The following is a 19,944-nucleotide window of genomic DNA, read 5'->3' on the forward strand; positions in this document are numbered from 1 at the left end:
CGAGCCCCAAAAAGCTGATCGAAACCAAAAGAAACATGTGAAACAATTTGAACGAATGCCATGGCCAGAGAGACAGCTGATGTGCCAGACAAAGATGCTGCTGCTGCTGCTGCTGCTGCTGCTGACGCAAACAGCAAAAACCTTATGACTGGCTAGACGAGGTCTGTGTGCGTCAGGTGTGTATTTTTTTTTGGGGGGGGGGGGACAAATTCAAGAAAAGTCCCTGCAAGAAGAACGCAACGCCCGGCCGGGAAATGTGACGCAAACGCTGCACGTCCGCATTTTCAAATTCACAGAACCAGACCAGACCGGAGCTTTACGTAGGCGAATTTTGACTGTAAAAAAAAAAAGCACACGTATGACCCTAAAATACGACAGCAAATAATCAAAATAAATGCATAACGGTTTCTGGACTGATTCATAAGTCAAAGCATTGTAAGACGTTCCGATTGAATTCGATCGATTTTGTTATCGAATATCGATAGATAGCATCATGTTATAGTAAAGGCACGCCATTCGGTTGGCAACAATGTCACAATCAGCACGTAATTATATTGTTAATGAATTTTTCGCTGTGATCGATATCAATATAAATGATTAGAAATTTCCATTAAATTGTGCGAAACACCCGAAAAGAAAAAAAAAAAAAAACCTACCTAACCTAGGCGTAGGCGTGAGTCACAGACCCTGAACCAAGTGCAACATTCGGCAATAGAAGGTTAAACGTTCGAAATCGCAATCGAAATCGAAAGCGAAATATATATATATATATATATATCTGGTTGAGTCGTTCGAAACTGACTAGGCTGAATCATATTTAATGTTTGATTCTAATAGTTAATATATTGACAAACGATGTGAGCCAAGCAACTAATTCAAGTTTTTAGCCGGCGTTGCCAGACTATTTCTTTGAATAGTTCATTTGAATCAGCTCAACTGGCTCAATTGAGCTTTGGCAGACAAATTAAACGTAGAATAGATAGGTTTATGGATTTATTTAGACAATTTGTTATCAGCCGAAACACTTATTAAGCATTCATTTGTTTACCCTATAACATGCACACATGCATACATTGTTCATGGTTCCCTTGCAATGAGATCAACAATGCGATCAAAACAAACATTTGGTCCATTTCCTCAGCCTTACGTGACATTCGGCACTCGGCAATGCAAATAATATGAATAATATTATGCAAAAACCGCCCGCCACCAAATATTTTGTTGATTAAAGGTCAGACTCTGAAAAAAAAAAAAAAACGATCAAAAAAAAAAAAAACTTGACAAACGTTTGATTAAATTTATTAATCATGGTCAATTGTGGCTCTGTTCTCTTGTTTGGCTCTGCTTCTGCTTCGGCTCTGGCTTTGCGCTTTGCCTCTGCAGAGACGTTTTTGTACCCTGAACCCATTGAAAATGGGTAAAAAGGGTATATTGTATTTGTGCTAAATCCAAATGTGTGTAACAGGCAGAAGGAAGCAACTCCCAATAAAGTATATATATTCTTGATCAGCAGCAATAGCCGAGTCGATCTAGCCATCCGTCCGTCTGTCTGTCTGTCCGTACATTTTAGCTGTAGGTGCTCCTAGTTCCCGTGCAGATCGAGTTTGTTTCCGATAATCGATAACTTACTGCGTTGCCAAGCAATCGATAAGAATCGATATCGATATCCTCTTTTTTTGGGCAATTTTGTTAAATAATTAGAGCTAGAGTCACCTAATTTGACATATAGCTTCTAAAATGGAATATATATATATATGCATTTGATGTTGGAAGAGGGGGAGGGTTCAGGGTATCCGCTAGTCGGGGACACCCTGAACCCTCAGTTCTGCGAGGAAAGTTGACCAAAAATTGGCGAGCTCTCAAATTCGCCTGGCTAACGATGAATAGGCAAAAAAAAAGCGAAATTTTAAGCATGCAATGAATAAAACAACAACAACCGCATCCCCAAATCGTACAAGAATCGGCAAATCAATATGTAATAGATATATATATACATAGAATCCAAAACAGTTCACTAATGACAAGTTTGTATGCGAAATGACGCTTCTCGAGGGCTATAAACGCCAGGCTAATCGACAGACATTTTGCTGCTCACATTTTGGATCTTCGACTGGGTGTTGTTCGTGGTTGTTGTTGTTGTTCGTGGATCGAGCTGAGCAGGTTGGTTGGTTGGTGAATCGACTGGAACGGAACTTGCCGCAAATAGATAATTAGCCGTTTGTTAGCCATTCATGAAAGCGTCGATGATCCTCCCCAAAATGCCGCCGTCACCCTGCCCATTGCCAGCAGCCCCCTAACCCCCCCCTGGCGGCAACAATCCTTCATGGCGTTAGCACCAAATGCGGCACAAATTTGTTTTCGCTATGTCTATGTATATGTGATATATCCGTTAACGTATCTACTATGTATATAGAAAGCGATCGATGATCAATAATATGTCGGCTCGGCATCTCCTTGGCATGGGGCACACGTTCACGGACTATCACGTGGTTGCTGTGTGCCAGCAAAATAATGAATGAAGTCAAGAGCGGAAAATCACACAGCAAGTCCCTCGATCAATTTGTCAAATGAACTGCGTCTGACCTGTGACCCGTGTCTAGTGATTGGTGTAACAGAATGATTGCGTCTATTCCGAATAACGTTCAATTTAACATAGAGCAAGAGTTTAATGCCCGTGATTAACTGTTTTACTTACGGGCTACAAATGCACCTTGGCGTTTGCCAAAACCGATCACCTGCTCAGCGCGGTGAATTACAGATTCCAAATAATCGGCGGATATTTGATTTTTAGCCCAATGACGTCAAAGGAAGAGCGCGAAAGGAATTTCGATCGGCAGCAAGGGCAAGCAGCTGGCAGGCAACAATGTAAACAGTGGGAACAACAGGCCAGGCCCAGCTGCACAACTGCACAACTGCACACATACACAGAGAGAGAGAGAGAGAGAACCGCCCATTCACTCCGCCCGCTGGCTGTAACTATGCACATGTGGCGCGCATTAGCAATAGAAAACCGAGAACGTCGCCCATTTGGCAGTCATTTAGGTATGGTTAAGTGTATGGCACGTCCGCATCCCCACAGCACGGATCTTGGGCTTTTGGCCCGGGTACAGGTTGGCCATAAAAGCGCACAGAATAGAGCGCAGCGTGACAGGCAGCATTTCATCATGTTGGTTAACATTTAAGAGCGCATGTGCAACAGGTGCTCACTCTCTTAAGCTTGCTCTCTCCCTCTCTCTCCCTCTCTCTCTCGCTTGTTCGCTGTCTGGCCCGTTGAGTGCCAAGGGTGCACATTTTTGCATTACGGACTGGCACGATCAACAGCTGTCTGCCAGGCACTGCCCCTAGCCCTGCCCCGCCCACCAGCTAAGCATTACAGCTAGCTATGTGGATCAAGTGCACGTTGCGTGCGTGGGAGCGTCGACGTCGACGTCGCTGCCGCCGTCGTTGGTATTCAACGAAGCTGAAGCTGAAGCTAAAAAGAGAGCGCGCCGCTCGTCGCGACGTCCAAGAACTGAAGCTCACACACACATGTACAGGCGCTATATAAAAGCGGATTCCGTTGCTGGCTGGCCATTCAATCGCACATATTAACTCGTCGCGTAGACTTCGCAGCAGCAGCAGCAGCAGCAGCAGCTAACAGTACCAGCCCCACACCCTACCCGCCCCATTGCAAGCCGCGCGCGCACTAAATCAAATAATTTGAAATACACAAAACAGCAAGCAGAAATTTACTAATTAACTAACCCAACAACAACAACAACTACTACAACAACGAAACCAAAAGAAAAATCCCCCAAAACTCATCAAAATTTGAAGATAAAATATTGTAATTTTTTTTTTTTCAAGTGCAAGCAAAATCGAGCAAAAAGCAAATACAATCGAAACAATAACAGAAACCTAAACAGTAACAGTAACAGTAACAGTAACAATAACAGTGAAACAGAAGTGCAAAGAACCGTTAAGCAGAACATACAAATGCAAACATGTGCCACAATTCGGGCATTGAAAGTGAACAGATCGAAAGGTACATGGCCTTCGGTCTGCCCCAGAAAGCCGTCAGGAGCGTAAAATACACGATGCGCAAGCGCGAAAAACAACAGCGCAAAGAGAAGCAAGAACAGCAGGACCAATCACAAAATAACAGCGATGTCGAGGACAACGTCAGCGCCAGCAGCAGCAGCAGCAGCAGTAACAGCGACAGCGGCACCGACGTTGACATCAAGCCCAAACGCGCAGTGCAGCAGAAGCTGATTGAAACAGAAATGAATATTGAGAAAATTGCAATTGCAGAAGTGACAGCAGCTCAAACTGAAGAAGCCGCTTCCGTAACAGTCTTAGAAAACAGTAAAAGCGATATTTTTAGAATTCCAAAATTCTGTGGACGTTTTCGTAAAATGCAAGAACAGCAGCAAGAGGAGCAGCAGCAGCAGCAACAGCCGAATGCTGTAAACTCTCTGCACAGCAGCCGCATAACAACAGTACCAGCAACAGCAACAACAACAGCAACACCAGCTGCATTAACAGCCCAACAACAGCGCAAACTCAGCTCCATGGAGCCATCGATGGATGATGCTCTGGCAATTGGCACTCAAATGACACGCAAATTCGCTGAACGTTGCCATTGCCTGATCGCCCAGCTGCATGGCACCCGCCTGTACACGTGAGTCTCATTTAAATCTGTCTTATGCTCATTTCATCATGTGACAAAATATAAATATGTACATATGTATGTATGTATGTATACTGAAGAGATACAGACGACAAATGGGCTCCTTATCAATGACATTATCACGGCGCTCGATCATGTCAATCACGCCAATGAAGATTACGCCCATTCGACTATTTCACACACACACACACACACACGCACACACACAGGCCTCTTTTGCTGTACTTTGTCGCCGTTCTCGGGTGTTTTCAGTTTCATTTCGCGTTTACATTTTTTCCACTGTCTGCTGTCGTCTATTATGCAAACAGTCAATGGGCGTGACAACAGGAGCGAAGGGCACTGCATAAGAGCCACTAGAAATTAGCTTGTAGCTTTTTAAAAGCTCACACTGTGCGCAGCACGTGCTTGGATCGTTGGCCAGAAAGCTTATTTATAGGTTAACAGTGGGAGGGGGCGATTGGGGCACTTGGGCACGTCATGTGTTATCATAATTTCTGATGAAATCTTTATCACGGCGCATGAAAACTGCTTTAAAATTAACAGCTTTTTGTTTATTTATTTCTTGCTTTTTAAATGAAACGTTAGCACAGTCTCAGAATGCTACGCAGCTTTGCCAAATGATTCATCCTGCGTGTAACGCCCCCTGATACACATGTATGTATGCATATACACATACATATGTACATACATATATAGATGCACATGCAGATACAGGTAGCCAAGAAAGCTGACGATATTTTCTTATCACACTTGATTTATCAATAATAACCAAGGCCTTGACCATAACTGTGACTCAATGATAAATTCTGTGGGTGACCCATTCGCAGGGGACTATTATGCCGTTATCGTGAAAAAAAAAAAAAGCCGAATGACGTCGTATCTCTGCCAAGTCAACAGAATTCCAGCCCACAGGGTGCAAAGTGCGAGCCGTTATGTCAACGTCACAGGCGACGTCGACGTCGACGTCGACGCTACAGTCAGTGCCTGGCGGTTGGCAACGTTGGCGACACTGTTCATTTACTGAGTCAGCCTCTCTGGGTTTGACGGGCTTATCGTAAACGACGGCATCGCATTGTCAGCTTGGAGAGCAGCTGTTCAATTGAACAGCTGATTTACGATTTCGCTCTCAGCTTCGATTGAACCTGTGCGCAGCAGCAATGTGCCGCCAAGCAGCGACAAGTGTTAAATTATCTGGCCGAGCTGCTCCCACAGTCGTTTAACATATGCAAGTGCAAGTTGCACACACACGCACGTATCTACGTATGCGCGTGTGTTTGTAGTTTGCAAATTTGTTGTATTAAATTTAGTGACCATTGTCGCTCCAATTATTGTTGTGCAAATGGCAAAATACGAAAATATACATATATATGTATATATACAATATTTGGTTGCATGCTTTTTTGCACGTACGCCACTTTCGACTCTATTCGCCGCAATGTCTACCGATCGTCAAAGCAGCACCAGAAGCAGCGACGTCGTTAAACCTCACATACATACATACATACATACTACATATGATCTATGCCAATGCGACAAACCAAATCACAAAGCGTATGCAAAAAAAAAAAAAAAAAAACTCGTAAAACAGACGAAACGCAACAGCAGCGCAGCGCAGCCCAGCAGACGCAACGCAACGCAGCAAATGCGTAAGCAGCAAGCGCAAGTACAATGTTCGAGCGACGCGTCGAACGTCGCGCCTCTCAGTGCAAACCACTCGATGTTAGATAAGCGCTCATTATTGCTGCTTCTGCTGCTACTGCTGGTGCTGCTGTTGCTGCTGTTGCTATTGCTGTCGTCTACGCTGCCTATCTAAGGGGGCAGCGTGAGGGCCGTGCTATTATAAATATTGGCAAGTGCAAAAGTTCGAAGCAAATCTAATCGCGTCTAAAAAAAAAACACAGGGAAGTGGGGCGGCACGTGTAGGCGTTAATATATGCATTTGTATTACAAAATTCAAAGATTCAATGCAAAGAGTAAATATCTATGACTTTAACATTATAAAATGCACACCCTAACATTCAGCTTAACATTACAGCAAAATCCTAGTTAACAGCTTTCTAACTCTGTTTCCTCGCTCTCTCTCTCTATGTCTATTTTACAGTATCCTGACGCGTACCACGCAGCCAGCGCATTTGATGGCCATTTTAATATTATCCTTTGTGCTACTGACCGTTGGACCCGATCTCAGAACGACCACAACAACGACAATGCACAGCAGCCAGTTGGCAACAGCAGCGATACATACAACAACAACAACAACAACGACGCAGGCTGCCGCCGCTGCTGCTGCCGCCCCAATGGTTGGCAGCACACTGGCAACGCTGGCATATCTGGGCGCATTCGCCACACACTTTGGCTCACAAATCTGGATGACCTTTGTCTCGGGTAAGTTTGCAATGCATATTCAGCGTCGCTGCCGCTGCCGCTGCTGCTGCTGCTGCTGCTGCTGTTGCTGCTGCTGCTACTGCTGCAACATCTTCATCCATCATCAAATGTGTCCATGTCAATGTCAAACTGAATGTTAACCACCAAATCGTAGGCATTATCCATAAAGCCCGCTCACACACGCACACCCTTCGTTACTTATCTTTCTTCTTCTTTGCATCATGTCTATTGCAGGCCTTTCGCTGTATTTCTCGCTGCCGCGTCACACCTTCGGCCAATGCCAGCAGATTCTGTTCCCCAAGTACTTTGCGCTAAACGCCATGCTGAGCATCAGCATGCTGATCATCTATGTGAAATACTTTCTGAGCGGGTGGACAACGGCGGCGGGTGTACAAATGGGCACACTGGCACTGACCGCTGCCATCGAGGTGGTGGTGCGTCTATATCTGGCACCGCCCATGCTGCGACTGATGCACGAGAAGTATAGGATCGAGGGCGCCATCGGCAGTGGCCAGGAGGTGGGCAGTCTGGTCCAGGGTGATCTGGTCGAGTGTCCGCACTATCAGCGCATACATAAGGCATTCCGGCGCATACACATGACCATTGCCATTGGCAATATGATTGTGCTGATGGCCACATGTCTGCAGTTGTATTTTCTGGCATTGAAAATACGAATTAGCTAAGACGCGAACCACGGGGAGGCCCAGCCAAAAGCCGCAGCCGCAGCAGCAGCGCTCAAATTTTCGGGCAGCGCCTGAAAGGCTGCCACGGTTTTTTGTTTTCTCCCATATGCAAAAAGAATTTATAAATTTAACATTTGTAGCGCAATTAAGTCACCATGACATCACACACACACACACACACACACACACACACACACACACACACACACACACACGCACACACACGCACATGCACACATATAAAAGTTGATATTGTATTTTACTGTCAACGATTGTCTCAAATTAAATTATTAACTATATACGCGTAGTTTATTAGACAATGTATTTATAATAACCACCAGCACATCAATAACAATTATCCCATGCATATAACAACAATAAACTAGCTAAACGAAATGTCGAGCTCGGAAATAGCATTAAATCGTTTGTGCAACATTTTCAAATTGTTTTGAAAAACCTGTGATAAGACTCACCCCGCCTATAATTCAAGACCCCAGCCCATTTCCCACTCACAACACACACACACACCCGCACACACACACACACACACACACGCACACACACACACACACACACACACACTTGAACGCACACACATTTTGTAGTTTAGCCGCGTAGCCAATAATTTACACACAATTGTTAATTAATAGCATTTAGTAATGAAACATTTTTTTTTTGCAACCCAATTTTTTTTTTTCTAATCATAAATTATCGAAATTATTTATTTGTTAAGGTTATGTGCATTTGTTTACGCAACTGAAACTGAGAATATAAAACAATTCAAAGCAAACAACAAATATGAAATAAAACAAAAAAATGAAAATAAAAAAAAAAACAAAACAATAATAAATACAATGTATTATTACAAAAAAAAAAACAAAACACTTCTTTTAATTTAAGCAAAAAAAAAAATTTGATTTTAGAGCACATTCAACATTTGCTTAAATCGGTTGCGAATTAGAACACAGAATTTGAGCAACTGGATCGTTACCCTGTAAATATATCACACTATGAACGAAAATGAATATCACGCTTGGCTTCGACCACGCCCACATTCGTCACCCACATATGTTAACAATTCAATTAGCCTAGGCGCACAGTTTGAAAGTCACTGCTGTGTAATCACAGTCTTAGAGTCACAACGAGCTCTATAAATAAGATAAAACTCTCTTCGACCGATCTAATCGATAATTGCACTGTGCGAAGAGTATGGCACAGTCGGTTACTCCCAACTCAAATGTTCTGACACTATATCAAACCAAAATTGATATCTAACGAATCAAACAAATCCGAATGAATCACAGAAGAAATCACCGCATATATGCCGGGGATATATATATAGTTTAATACTCGATTATCTGCAGGTCGTTGAATAATTTTTTATAAATATTTTTTTGAAACTTGTCAAACATAATACCATTTGGCTGTGACTTCTGTTGCACGAGACTTTCGATTATCAGCAATGATAATCACAGATAATCGAGATTCAACTGTATATGGTATCGATAATTCGATTATTAATTTTCCAGTGTTGGTAAGCAGTATGTAAGTGTTCACTTACCGCTTCAATTTCCTGATCGAAACGCACTGGACGCAGCCGACAGAGCACCACAATGAGATAGATAAAGTTGATGCCAATGCCAAGCCCGGACCAGAGCACCACATCCGGTGTGCACTCAATCAGGTAACCGTACATGCCCATCATGATGCACCCAATGAGCAGGGTGGCGCGCATCCAAAGCGAACCAAATGGACCGTGCGGCGCCAAAAAGGCCAGAAAAAGAAAGGCCCAGCCCAGCTGAAAGTACAGATGATGCGGCTGCTGCCAAATGAGGCACTGTTCAATCGACCAATCTCCTGGATTAATGGAGCGCAGGGTGCCATTGTTATCCCAGGTGATGGTGCCACTGGCGGCACTGGTGCCCGCCGTGCTCTGGGCTATCAATGTGCCAGCGCTGGCTGCAGCCACAGCGCTGCTGCCAGCACTCGCTGCACCGCTGCCGCCGCCGCCCACGCCAATTCCCATGCTGGCGCTGCTCCCGGCACTGTTGATCAGTGCGCCAACTCCGACGCCGGCCGCACTGCCTGCCGTGCTGGGCATGCCGTTAATCCTTGTTCTCTCGCTCTCGCTCTCGCTCTCGCTTTTCTTCTCGCTCTCGCTCTTGTACTCGTTCTCGTTCTTGTTTCGTATTCGTGCTCGTTGTTCTCTTTGCCCACTCGTTGCTCAGTCTACTCGCTCTCGGCGTTTTGTATTGTTTGTTTGGTTCAGCAATTTGTTGTACAGTTGGTTGTTGTCTCCGCTAATGCGTATGTTGTCTTCACGATGAGCTCTCGCTGCTTTCTGCTACTGCTGTCCGCTACTGCTACTGCTGCTACTGCTGCTGCTGTCGGCTTCTTCCGGTTTGGGTCACATCGTTGCATATTTCACCCAAGGCACTTTAGCTGCAATTAAAGTGCACAAAAAGCCATCGAAAGGCCATAATTAAAAATCGATTGAAATCAATTAAGCTCGTTAAACGTTAATCCTAAATGTTGGGAGAAAACTCAGCTGACAGCAATTGAACAGCGCCCATTAGAACAAACAGCTGCATTTCTGTCTTCTGTCTTCTAATTAATTGAAATTCACTAACGAAATGCTCAAAGTGTACATAACTTTTTCGTATGACACATTCGTTCACCTTGAATTAATGACAAAATATTAACATACTAGCACGCCTTCATGCCCTCCCAGAGAGTTTTCATACTCTATACAAGCCATATGAAAAACTACAAACATTTTCCATACTCTGAACTCCATTTAAATGGGTTATAAGAAAACCAAATCTAATTTTCGAAACTACAATAATCAAAAACAGAAACCCATTTCTATTAATATCTCCAACAATTTCCATAATATCGATAAATATCGCTATCGATATCTCGAAGATTATAGGAGCTACAGACGCCAAACTTGGTATTTGGGTTCTCTTAAAGAATACACAGATTGAAATATTTAACTTTTTGGATCCATTCCATTAATCTTGTTATTTCAACAGTTTTTAATTATCAACATCTACCATTTGGTTGTTGCACAGAATTGTTAATTATAATATAATTCATTTAATTTGAGAAGCTTAAGGATTATGACATTATATAAACTTAAACCCAAGTCACTTTATCAACTGTTCAAGAATTTGACCCAATAATTTATTTGATAAGAGAACTGAGCCGGCAAAACTTGAAAAGATAAGTTTATCGGTGACACTGAAAATAGACATTTATTTATATTCTTTACTAATACATATACTCTATGATAGGAGCCATATATATAGTCAACTCAGAAACTTATCGGTCAAATTTCTTCATTTGCGTTTCAATATGTGCGCATGCTGAGATTGTCAAATTGATTTTAAAACAAGTAAACGGTTCTAGTCGGGAGCTTCTTCCAACATCAAATGCATATATATACAATCAATTTTAGAAGCTATATGTCAAGTTTGGTGACTCTAGCTCTTATTATTTACCAAAATTGCCCAAAAAACTGGATATCGATATCGATTCTTATCGATTGCTTGGAAACGGAGTAAGTTATCGATAATCGGAAACAAGCTCGATCTGCGCGGGCACTAGGAGCACCTACAGCTAAAATCATCAAGTCTCTAGCTCTTCGTGCATACGGACGGACGGACAGACGGACATGGCTAGATCGACTCGGCTGATCAAGAATATATATACTTTATGGGGTCGGAGATGCTTCCTTCTGCCTGTTAGATACATTTGGATTTAGCACAAATACAATATACCCTTATACCCATTTTTAATGGGTTCAGGGTAAAAAAACCAGAGTCACCTAATTTGACACATAGCTTCTAAAATAGAATATATATATATGCATTTGATGTTGGAAGAAGCGGGTTCAGGGTATCCCCTAGTCGGGAGCCATCGACTAGAACCTCTTACTTGTTTTTTAGTTTGCGTGTGTTTCTTTTTAACTTTATAATTTGTTACACTTGCTTGTAATTGATTTGTTTCTGCAGAGCAGAAATTTTGCACAGATGGTTCCTTAGCGCTCGCATTTGAAAAGCTAACGAACAGCAGTTTTTTTTAGAAAGGTCGAAAAGCTGCTTTAATGGCTTAACATCTTAACGGCCATAAATCATTTATGATGCGCTGTCTGGAGTGTATCTGTGTGAATCGCATTTGATGAAATTACGTCACGCAGTGCCAAACTGGTTGCCAACAGCTCATGCAAGACCCAGCTCTGGGCGACCATCTTCTGCGCCAATTGAACGTGATCGGAAACATAGTCAAATGAATTGTGGAAACTCTCTCATCTGGCCCACTAATAAGCTACTTAGTTGGCAGCACCCCTAGAGGCAGCCAAAAAACAAACAGGTTGTGCGTTTGACCCAAAAGAGAAAAAAAAAAACAAATATAAAATAGGGTCAATCCATAAATGAGGAAGAAGATAGCAGCTGCAGGGGCGTCCATAAGAGTTGGCCAAAAAGCCAAATAAACATTTCCGGCATTAACATACAACCCACTGGCTGAAACGCAATGGCCATAAAAGACACCAGTGAAAGCCAATAGACAGAGAGCGAGATAGAGAAAGGAGAGAGAGAGAGCGTGAGAGAGAGAGGCGGTCGGTCGTGTTTGAGGAAGCTTCGAATAATCAATTTATGACAAAGTTCGTGGCCATATTCCGGCCTTTATTAAAAGCGGTCAGACCGAAGGCGCACCACAAAGAACAACAACAACAACAAAGAACAACAACAACAAAGAACAACAACAACAAAGAACAACAACAATTGTTGATTACTCAACACTTTGCATATTGTGGTTGTCGTTGTTGCGGTTGGCCTGGTTGATTGAACCTAGCACCAAGTGACACAGATGACAAAAGCCAAAGCCAACACCAACGCTTCCTGCGGCATGGGGGTGTGCAGCACACACACACACACACACACACACAGATATATATATATATGTTGTATATGCACATGTATGTGGACTGAAAACAAGAAAATGGTCAAAGCAGATGAAGTCATCGCATTTGGTTGCCTTGAAAAGCAAGCAACAATCATTTTGCGATGGCTCAGTTCCCACTTCGTGGGTTGGTTGTCTGGCCAAAATACACACACACACACACACACACGCACACACACACATACACCGATAAGTGTGTACATAATTGTTCATTTGTCTTATACAAAGCAGGTTAAATGGCTGCCAACAATCAAACATCGAACCAAGACGCGCTTCATAATCACAACTCTAACTCAAAAACAAGCAAGAATGTTCTAGTTGAAAGTCACCGACAGGGAGATACCCTGTACCCAATGCCAAGCTGTCTTTATAAGTGATACTTCCTTCTACGTTCCTTCTTCTTTTTTCTGTCCGGCGTCGTTTTTAGTCGCATTCTTATGAGGGGCTTAAATATGCCATACAAGAGGGTCCCAGGTATAAAAGCGTATCCGCAATTCGTTCATCCACGAAATATTTCAAATTTTAGTTAAGGCAAATAACATCGTTAAAATATAAAAAATTGTAAGGCTAGCAAATCAAACCTGATAAAATGGCCAACACGCTACGGAAAAAGACAAACCGATAAATTCAGTAATTTATCGATCAGATGAAACAAAGTTATTAAAAGCAAGAATTTATTAAATTTATTTAATTTAAGTGCAATTTGGCTGGTGATCAAATTTCAAGTTAACCAAAAACCGATTTCGATAACAATTTGTATCGATTTTACATAAACAGAGCAACTTATCGATAATCGGACATTTTATCGGGCTGTGCGGGCACTAGAAAAAGCTAGTCTCTAGCTCGTTTAATGTTTAATAAAAAACTTGTCAACTAAACTTACTTTAAGACAAACGATTTTCGATTGTTTCGTTCCAAGCTGTGTATGTCATCGGTCTGATGCGGAAGTAGTTCCAATTTTCAACTCATGATATAAACCAGTTACGAATCATACGAACTTTCCAAGTCCCGACGAATAGATCTAGATTAAGTTTAAGCCTTTACACTGCCTGAGAATCTACACGTCCGGGATGGAAATTCCACGCGCAACTGTGGAAAATTGGCGGAAAAAGGTTGCATGCAAGTTTTTTTTGCTAACAACTGCCTCACACAAAATCTGCCTGTTTGGCTAAGGTTTATATTTCGACTTGAAGTTTCACACAAATGAGAAGAACACGTTAATTCAAATTTTTGATTCTTCACTCAATAGACTCATCCATGTGAAATACACTTTGGAACGCACAGTTCCAGATAGTACGGGCACATTAAAGTTTTCCAAATTGTATGTCCACAAATTGAAAGTAAAAAATCATTAAAGGGCAAGGCCGGGAAATATGTCTGGCATATTTTTATATGTGCACGTAAAAATGAAGCAAGGAGGTCATTTATATTCCATAAACGTTTAATTATATGGATATTTGAAAGCCGCCGCTGGCATTTTTGATGGCAGCTCATGTGTTTCTTGCGGCTATGTTGACATGAAACACTGGAGCTGGAGCTGGCGAAGATGTGGCTAATGCCTTTGGCTCTCAGTTCCCCAGGCAGCAAACAGAAAGTGAAACGACACGACGACGGATTTCTTACAATTTCCGTTTCCCACGAGTAAACAAAAGAGACAGCACCGATATTGCTGTTGTTGTAATAATAATAATAATATTTTCAGCAGCAACTGCTACAGACGAACACAATGTTTTACAGCTGCGAAATGCAAGTTTTTTTTTTCTTCTTTTTTTTTTTTTTTTATTGGAGCGAAAGCAAAATGCAGCAGACCAATAAAATTACTCTTAGCGTACCCAAAGGCCCCGTAGAGCAGGCCAACTTCCATATGTCTATTTATTTTTATGGAAGCAAGGTGCAGAATATACTCAGTTTACAACCAGAACTCTTCGCACTCAAAGTCGGATCAAAGGAATTTGTGGTTTATGGTCAAATTTGCGGCTATCAAGAGTTTTAGCTGGAATTGCGCAAAAACTAATAAACTAACAGTGTTAAGTTCCAAAACATACATGTGTATACAATTTTAACATTTGTATGCATAACATAACTGTTAAATGTTTATTACATAGAAATGTTAACTTGAAATATTATATTGCTGCTACTTTACTGAGCAACGGCTATTCAGCTAATACTGTTAAGTTCTAAACAGAACTTACTGAACTGTTAAATGTTAATTACATAGAAATGTTAACTTTAAATATTGTATTGCTGGCACTATACTGAGCATTGGTTATTCAGCTAATACTGTTAAGTTCTAAACAGAACTTACTGAACTGTTAAATGTTAATTACATAGAAATGTTAACTTTAAATATTGTATTGCTGGCACTTTACTGAGAATTGGCTATTCAGCTAATACTGTTAAACAGAACTTAAAGAGCTGTTAAATATTTATTACATAGAAATGTTAACTTGAAATATTATATTGCTGCTACTTTACTGAGCAATGGCTATTCAGCTAATACTGTTAAGTTCTAAACAGAACTTACTGAACTGTTAAATGTTAATTACATAGAAATGTTAACTTTAAATATTGTATTGCTGGCACTTTACTGAGAATTGGCTATTCAGCTAATACTGTTAAACAGAACTTAAAGAGCTGTTAAATATTTATTACATAGAAATGTTAACTTGAAATATTATATTGCTGCTACTTTACTGAGCAATGGCTTTTCAGCTAATACTGTTAAGTTCTAAACAGAACTTACTGAACTGTTATATGTTAATTACATAGAAATGTTAACTTTAAATATTGTATTGCTCAGTAAAGTAGTTAAAACAAAAACCGTTGAAAAATTTGCGAAAGGTGACGCTGCCAATAAACAAAAACAATACTTAAAATAAAAAATTTCAACTTGAAATTTATGACAGCGTTTGCTATCTCATTTTCGGACTAAAATCAGTCAGCGCTGGCAATATCATTAACAGTGAGAGGCAAATATTTCCCATCATTATAGGTAATTAGATGTAAGCGTTATCTAATCGTTATCTATCTCGAGCCCATCTCAGATGTTTTCTGCCTTACACAAATATACGATCTATGGAAATGGCGTAAGCTATTGATGAGGTGGAACTACGATGGGTTCTGGAATCGACACGTTTATATACACGGACCAGATGTTACATACATGTGCACAAAGCGAATATACCCCTTTCTATCCATTTTCAATAGGTACAAAAACTACAGGGGCCGAGTATATGTATGTAAATACCCATCACACGTTCATTTCAGTTGTCAGCTGTGTTAGTGATAACGAACTAGACAAAAACAACATGCAAAACTTATAAGTAGAAAAACAGGGTACCCAAAAAATTAATACAATTCCCGACATTTGAAGAACTTGCGTTCGATATAATATTCTAATCCTACTCACTTTCGATCGAGTGCTCCAACTGGAAAATTCATAGCTTGTAAGTTCAAGATATCTGTAAATGAGTCAATTTTCTATCGATCGTGCTTTGATATAAATATGGGATTCGGTCTGGATTTAATATCTGGATACATGCGTTTTTGCACTCTTTGATAAGCTTGGTTACTCTTTGGTAAAATGATACATTTCCGATTTTATAGTCAACGCACGTCTGTCCACTTCGGGAGTTCGAATCGAACCCTGCTGAATATTTTAATATGCTCCTGTTACGATCCCGTTCTGTTAAACAACAGGCGTTTAACATTGTATCGGCCGCTACATCGACAACCCTATCCGGCAGAGTTGCCAGCCCGTCTTTGAGCTAAACAAAAAGGTCAGTCTCTTGTATGGAGTAAAAAAAAAATAAATAGAGTATAATGAATCAAGGTTGTCAAGTTGTTGATGACGCTGAAGATGCTGATCCAGAATTTCTAAGATCTTCCAACGCGATTAAAATAGGAAGGATGTAAGAATCATGTGTGTCTAGCACATGAGCTGTATCTTATCATTAAAGCAATGATAACCGGGTTTATTAAAACGTCAGTACAGTAAGTAATTATTGAGTAAGAATGTCTTACTTTTTAGATGCCTTGCACAATGTTGCTTAAAAATTGAAAAATAGGAAAAACAATTTTCCAAAGTAGAACTTTTTGTCTTTGCCCTAGCAGAAGATCATAAAAATCGGACAATAAGCACCGAAGCTGCTCAGGAATGCAACTGCCACAGTGTGGGGTGTCTTCGAGTCGGGCACGCCCGATTATAGTAAACTTGTTCAACTTACACAATTAGCGATTTTGTATATTTTACATTCATGACAATTCTAGCGACAAATATGAAGCCAGAAGCGATCTTGCAAAGGTTTCAAGTGGCGCTGGTCCATTAAATTAATCGGTTAACCGATTCAGAAGTTAAACATATCTGATGAAATGTGCTTTATATGTATGTACATATGCATATAAGAGACTACGCCTTAAGGCGTTTACACAATGAAACTTGTTGTGGCTGTTGGCTTGCATCGAGCTCAGTTCAGATTAAAAATCTCGCTTAATATTCCATGCAAATTTTCCAATCAGCAAGCTGCACACATGGCACCAACAAAGCCGGTCTTTGCTTTGGTAGACATCCCCAGCCACACACACACACACATATATATATACAATATATATGCATACTTTTGCAGTTACAAGCCAGCAATGCGAACACCCACCCACACAGTAGCTCAGCTTATGCTCGAGGGCCTCATGATATACAGTGTACATGCACAAATGCTGATAATAGTAAAACAGATTTTATGGATCATTGTACGAGAATTTAATATGTATTTTAAAATGGAACTCTATTCATTAATTGAAAGCGAGAGGGAGCGAGAGAGAGAGAGAGAGAGAGTAATAGGTATAGGAATACAAATTCCATATGAAAATGTTCTCACTTTACGTGACGGAAACCAGAAATGCGTTCAATAAAAATACTCGAAGTTTGAATGAAACCTTTTCATATTTTACCTTCTTAATGCCTTGATCTTTGTAATTCTCTAGCTGATATACTTTTAGAAAGAGATCTTAAGGATTTTATGAGTGTCAGGCGAAAAATAAAAAAAATAAATAAAATAAAAGCTCAATAAAAACTGATAAAACTGATAAAAACTAGCTAATTAAATTGCTGATTTTTGTGAGAACAAACAAAAGGAAATCAATTGTTTGCGCTCATGTATGTCCATAAACATATATAGTAGCTTTGTTCAAGGGAAAAGTAAGCAAATAGAGCGATCATATTTACCAAGTGGTAAGAATTTTCGTGAACTAAGCTTCTAATCCTTTTGAATCCCTGTGACTTATGACCATTGCGATAACCAACCGCTAGGGATGGCTAACAATATGCTGCTGCTGCATTCACACAACAGACGCGTCTGTGTGTGAGGCTTGCAGCCCTGGTATGTTACTATGCACACATACGCACACATACGCACACACGCGTACCGAAAAGTTAAAGAAGAGAAAGAAGAAGAAGAAGAACAACAACAACAACGTCACATCAATTGGCTGCACAACAAATGCAATTGGCTCGCGTGGGGCACATGCGAGGCGTGGTGCAGTGTGGCATGTGGAGCAAGTGACGACAAGCGGGGAGTGCGTTGAGCGATGAAGTTGCTGCTGCTTCTTCTTTGGCACATATTATAGCACTTTGTGTGTGTGTGTTTTTTTTTTATTTTTTCTATTCGCGTGTGCGTGTGCATGCAACTGCCACCGCCACCACCACCACCGCCGTTGCCGTTGCCGCCACCCGCTTGGCCACGCGTTGATGTTCGATTTTTCACCATTCTTGAAAATTGTATGAGCTGCATGTGCATGCCTCAGCCTGTCTGCATTTGTGTGTGTGTGTGTGTGTTTTTGTGTATATCGTAATCAATTTGATTTTGGCCATGCACTGCTGTGTGGACTACCCCCGTTCCCACACCCATACATACACATATACTTACCACATTGAGTCGTTGTTGCACTTCGTGTTGCTGCTGCTGCTGCTTCAATTGTAGGCGGTGTCCCTGCGCTGCATAACAGTTGACATATTTGAGCGATATTTATTAATTTTTAATTTACTTTTAGCACGACCAAGTTTCAATTGGCAGCACTCACACACACACACACACACACACACACGCATACACGCGCGCGCACACCCATACACTGACTCAGACGCATTTGCGTTTATCAAAAAACAACAACAAAAACATTAAAAAAAAATAAATAAAGTAACAACAAAAGATTAAACATATCAGAAGCACAACATTGCTGTTAACTGCTGATGATGCTGCTGCTTCGGCGGCGGCTGCCCTTCGCTTAGGTTATGTACACACACAGTTTGACATTTTAACTAGTTTATGCATATGTGTGTGTTGTGTGAATTTTCTAGCTAGTTTGTGGCTGGGCAATAGCCAATAGCAATTTATGCTGTTTATCACATAAACGCGCGCTTTGTTGTCAATTGCAATTATTATTATTCAATTTACCAGTTGGAGCGAATGCGTGTCTTCAGCTGCCAAATAAAAAAAAACACTAGCACTTTAAAGTAAAAACAATAACAATAAGTCGGCAGAGCAGCGACGACGTCCGCGCGAGAGCAACGACAGCGACGACCAGACGACTGCGGTTTAATGAACAAGAGGTATGCATTGCGCAGGCCCCTTGTCGGCGTTGAAGCGAGAGAGTAAAATTGAGAATCTGTGACGTCACAGCTTTATAGTTTTGAGTGCAAGCGAAGCGCGTAACAAACTAGGTGGTTATATTTGGATAGAAAGAATACATTTTAAGCATTATTTGCCACCAGCATTGCTTAAACAACTTATATATATCACAAGCTACCAAAATCGTGTACAGCTTTGCATACATAGAGTACGTTTTGAGATCAATCAAAGCCAAACATAAATGATCGATTTTACCAAACAAAATCGTAAATTAAATGATTGATTAAAATTGTGACGACATGTGCAGGCAGAATTAAAAGCGACCGTACATCTTTACTTAACTGCGAGCGACGACTTTGTTATCGCAGCAACAAAATGTTATCGAAACTGAACTGCGCACATCACAAACAGCTGATCGTTTACAATGCTGCCAAAACTGTATGTTAGCGCAATGGAGCCGCGAACTTTTTAAATTGTTCATATATATGCACTTATGTCCATAATGAAAAATTGGAGAAACATAAAATTGCAGAATGTTATATACGTGTTTATATTGTTATTTTTAAAGTTAAATCAGGAGTTCAAAGCTGATTCTCGCTTGATTGGCGAATTCAAATGT

The 19,944-nt window shown here is 41.0% G+C and overlaps 2 protein-coding genes across 5 annotated transcripts in view; one reads left to right on the forward strand and one right to left on the reverse strand.

Annotated features, from left to right (window-relative positions):
• Positions 1-19,303, reverse strand: part of bves (popeye domain cAMP effector bves) — a 32,038-nt gene extending 12,735 nt beyond the window's left edge. For 3 of the 4 annotated variants that reach the window (XM_015171194.3, XM_015171195.3, XM_015171197.3), the window contains exons 1-3: positions 19,152-19,303; positions 18,624-18,691; positions 9,299-10,179 (exon numbers count right to left, since the gene is read on the reverse strand). In XM_015171194.3, the coding sequence (XP_015026680.1) occupies positions 9,299-9,838 (540 nt within the window). In that variant the 5' untranslated portion in view covers positions 9,839-10,179; positions 18,624-18,691; positions 19,152-19,303. The remainder of the gene's footprint in view (positions 1-9,298; positions 10,180-18,623; positions 18,692-19,151) is intronic. The other variant, XM_015171196.3, reaches the window with a different exon arrangement.
• LOC6631589 (uncharacterized) lies at positions 3,575-8,542 on the forward strand. The gene is made up of 3 exons (XM_002055405.4): positions 3,575-4,660; positions 6,771-7,054; positions 7,289-8,542. Exons 1-3 carry the CDS (start codon positions 3,984-3,986, stop codon positions 7,735-7,737), a joined length of 1,410 nt encoding a protein of 469 aa, XP_002055441.1. The 5' UTR covers positions 3,575-3,983; the 3' UTR covers positions 7,738-8,542.
• Positions 19,304-19,944: the final 641 nt, after the last annotated feature.

The sequence above is a fragment of the Drosophila virilis genome, chromosome X, assembly GCF_030788295.1.
Source record: "Drosophila virilis strain 15010-1051.87 chromosome X, Dvir_AGI_RSII-ME, whole genome shotgun sequence".
In the NCBI taxonomy this organism is placed as follows: domain Eukaryota; kingdom Metazoa; phylum Arthropoda; class Insecta; order Diptera; family Drosophilidae; genus Drosophila; species Drosophila virilis.

Coding starts and splice junctions, on each gene's coding strand:
- LOC6631589 (XM_002055405.4), top strand. CDS start 3,984: ATGTGCCACAATTCGGGCATTGAAAGTGAACAGATCGAAAGGTACATG. Junction 4,661..6,770: donor CATGGCACCCGCCTGTACAC/GTGAGTCTCATT, acceptor TCTATTTTACAG/TATCCTGACGCGTACCACGC. Junction 7,055..7,288: donor CTGGATGACCTTTGTCTCGG/GTAAGTTTGCAA, acceptor TGTCTATTGCAG/GCCTTTCGCTGTATTTCTCG.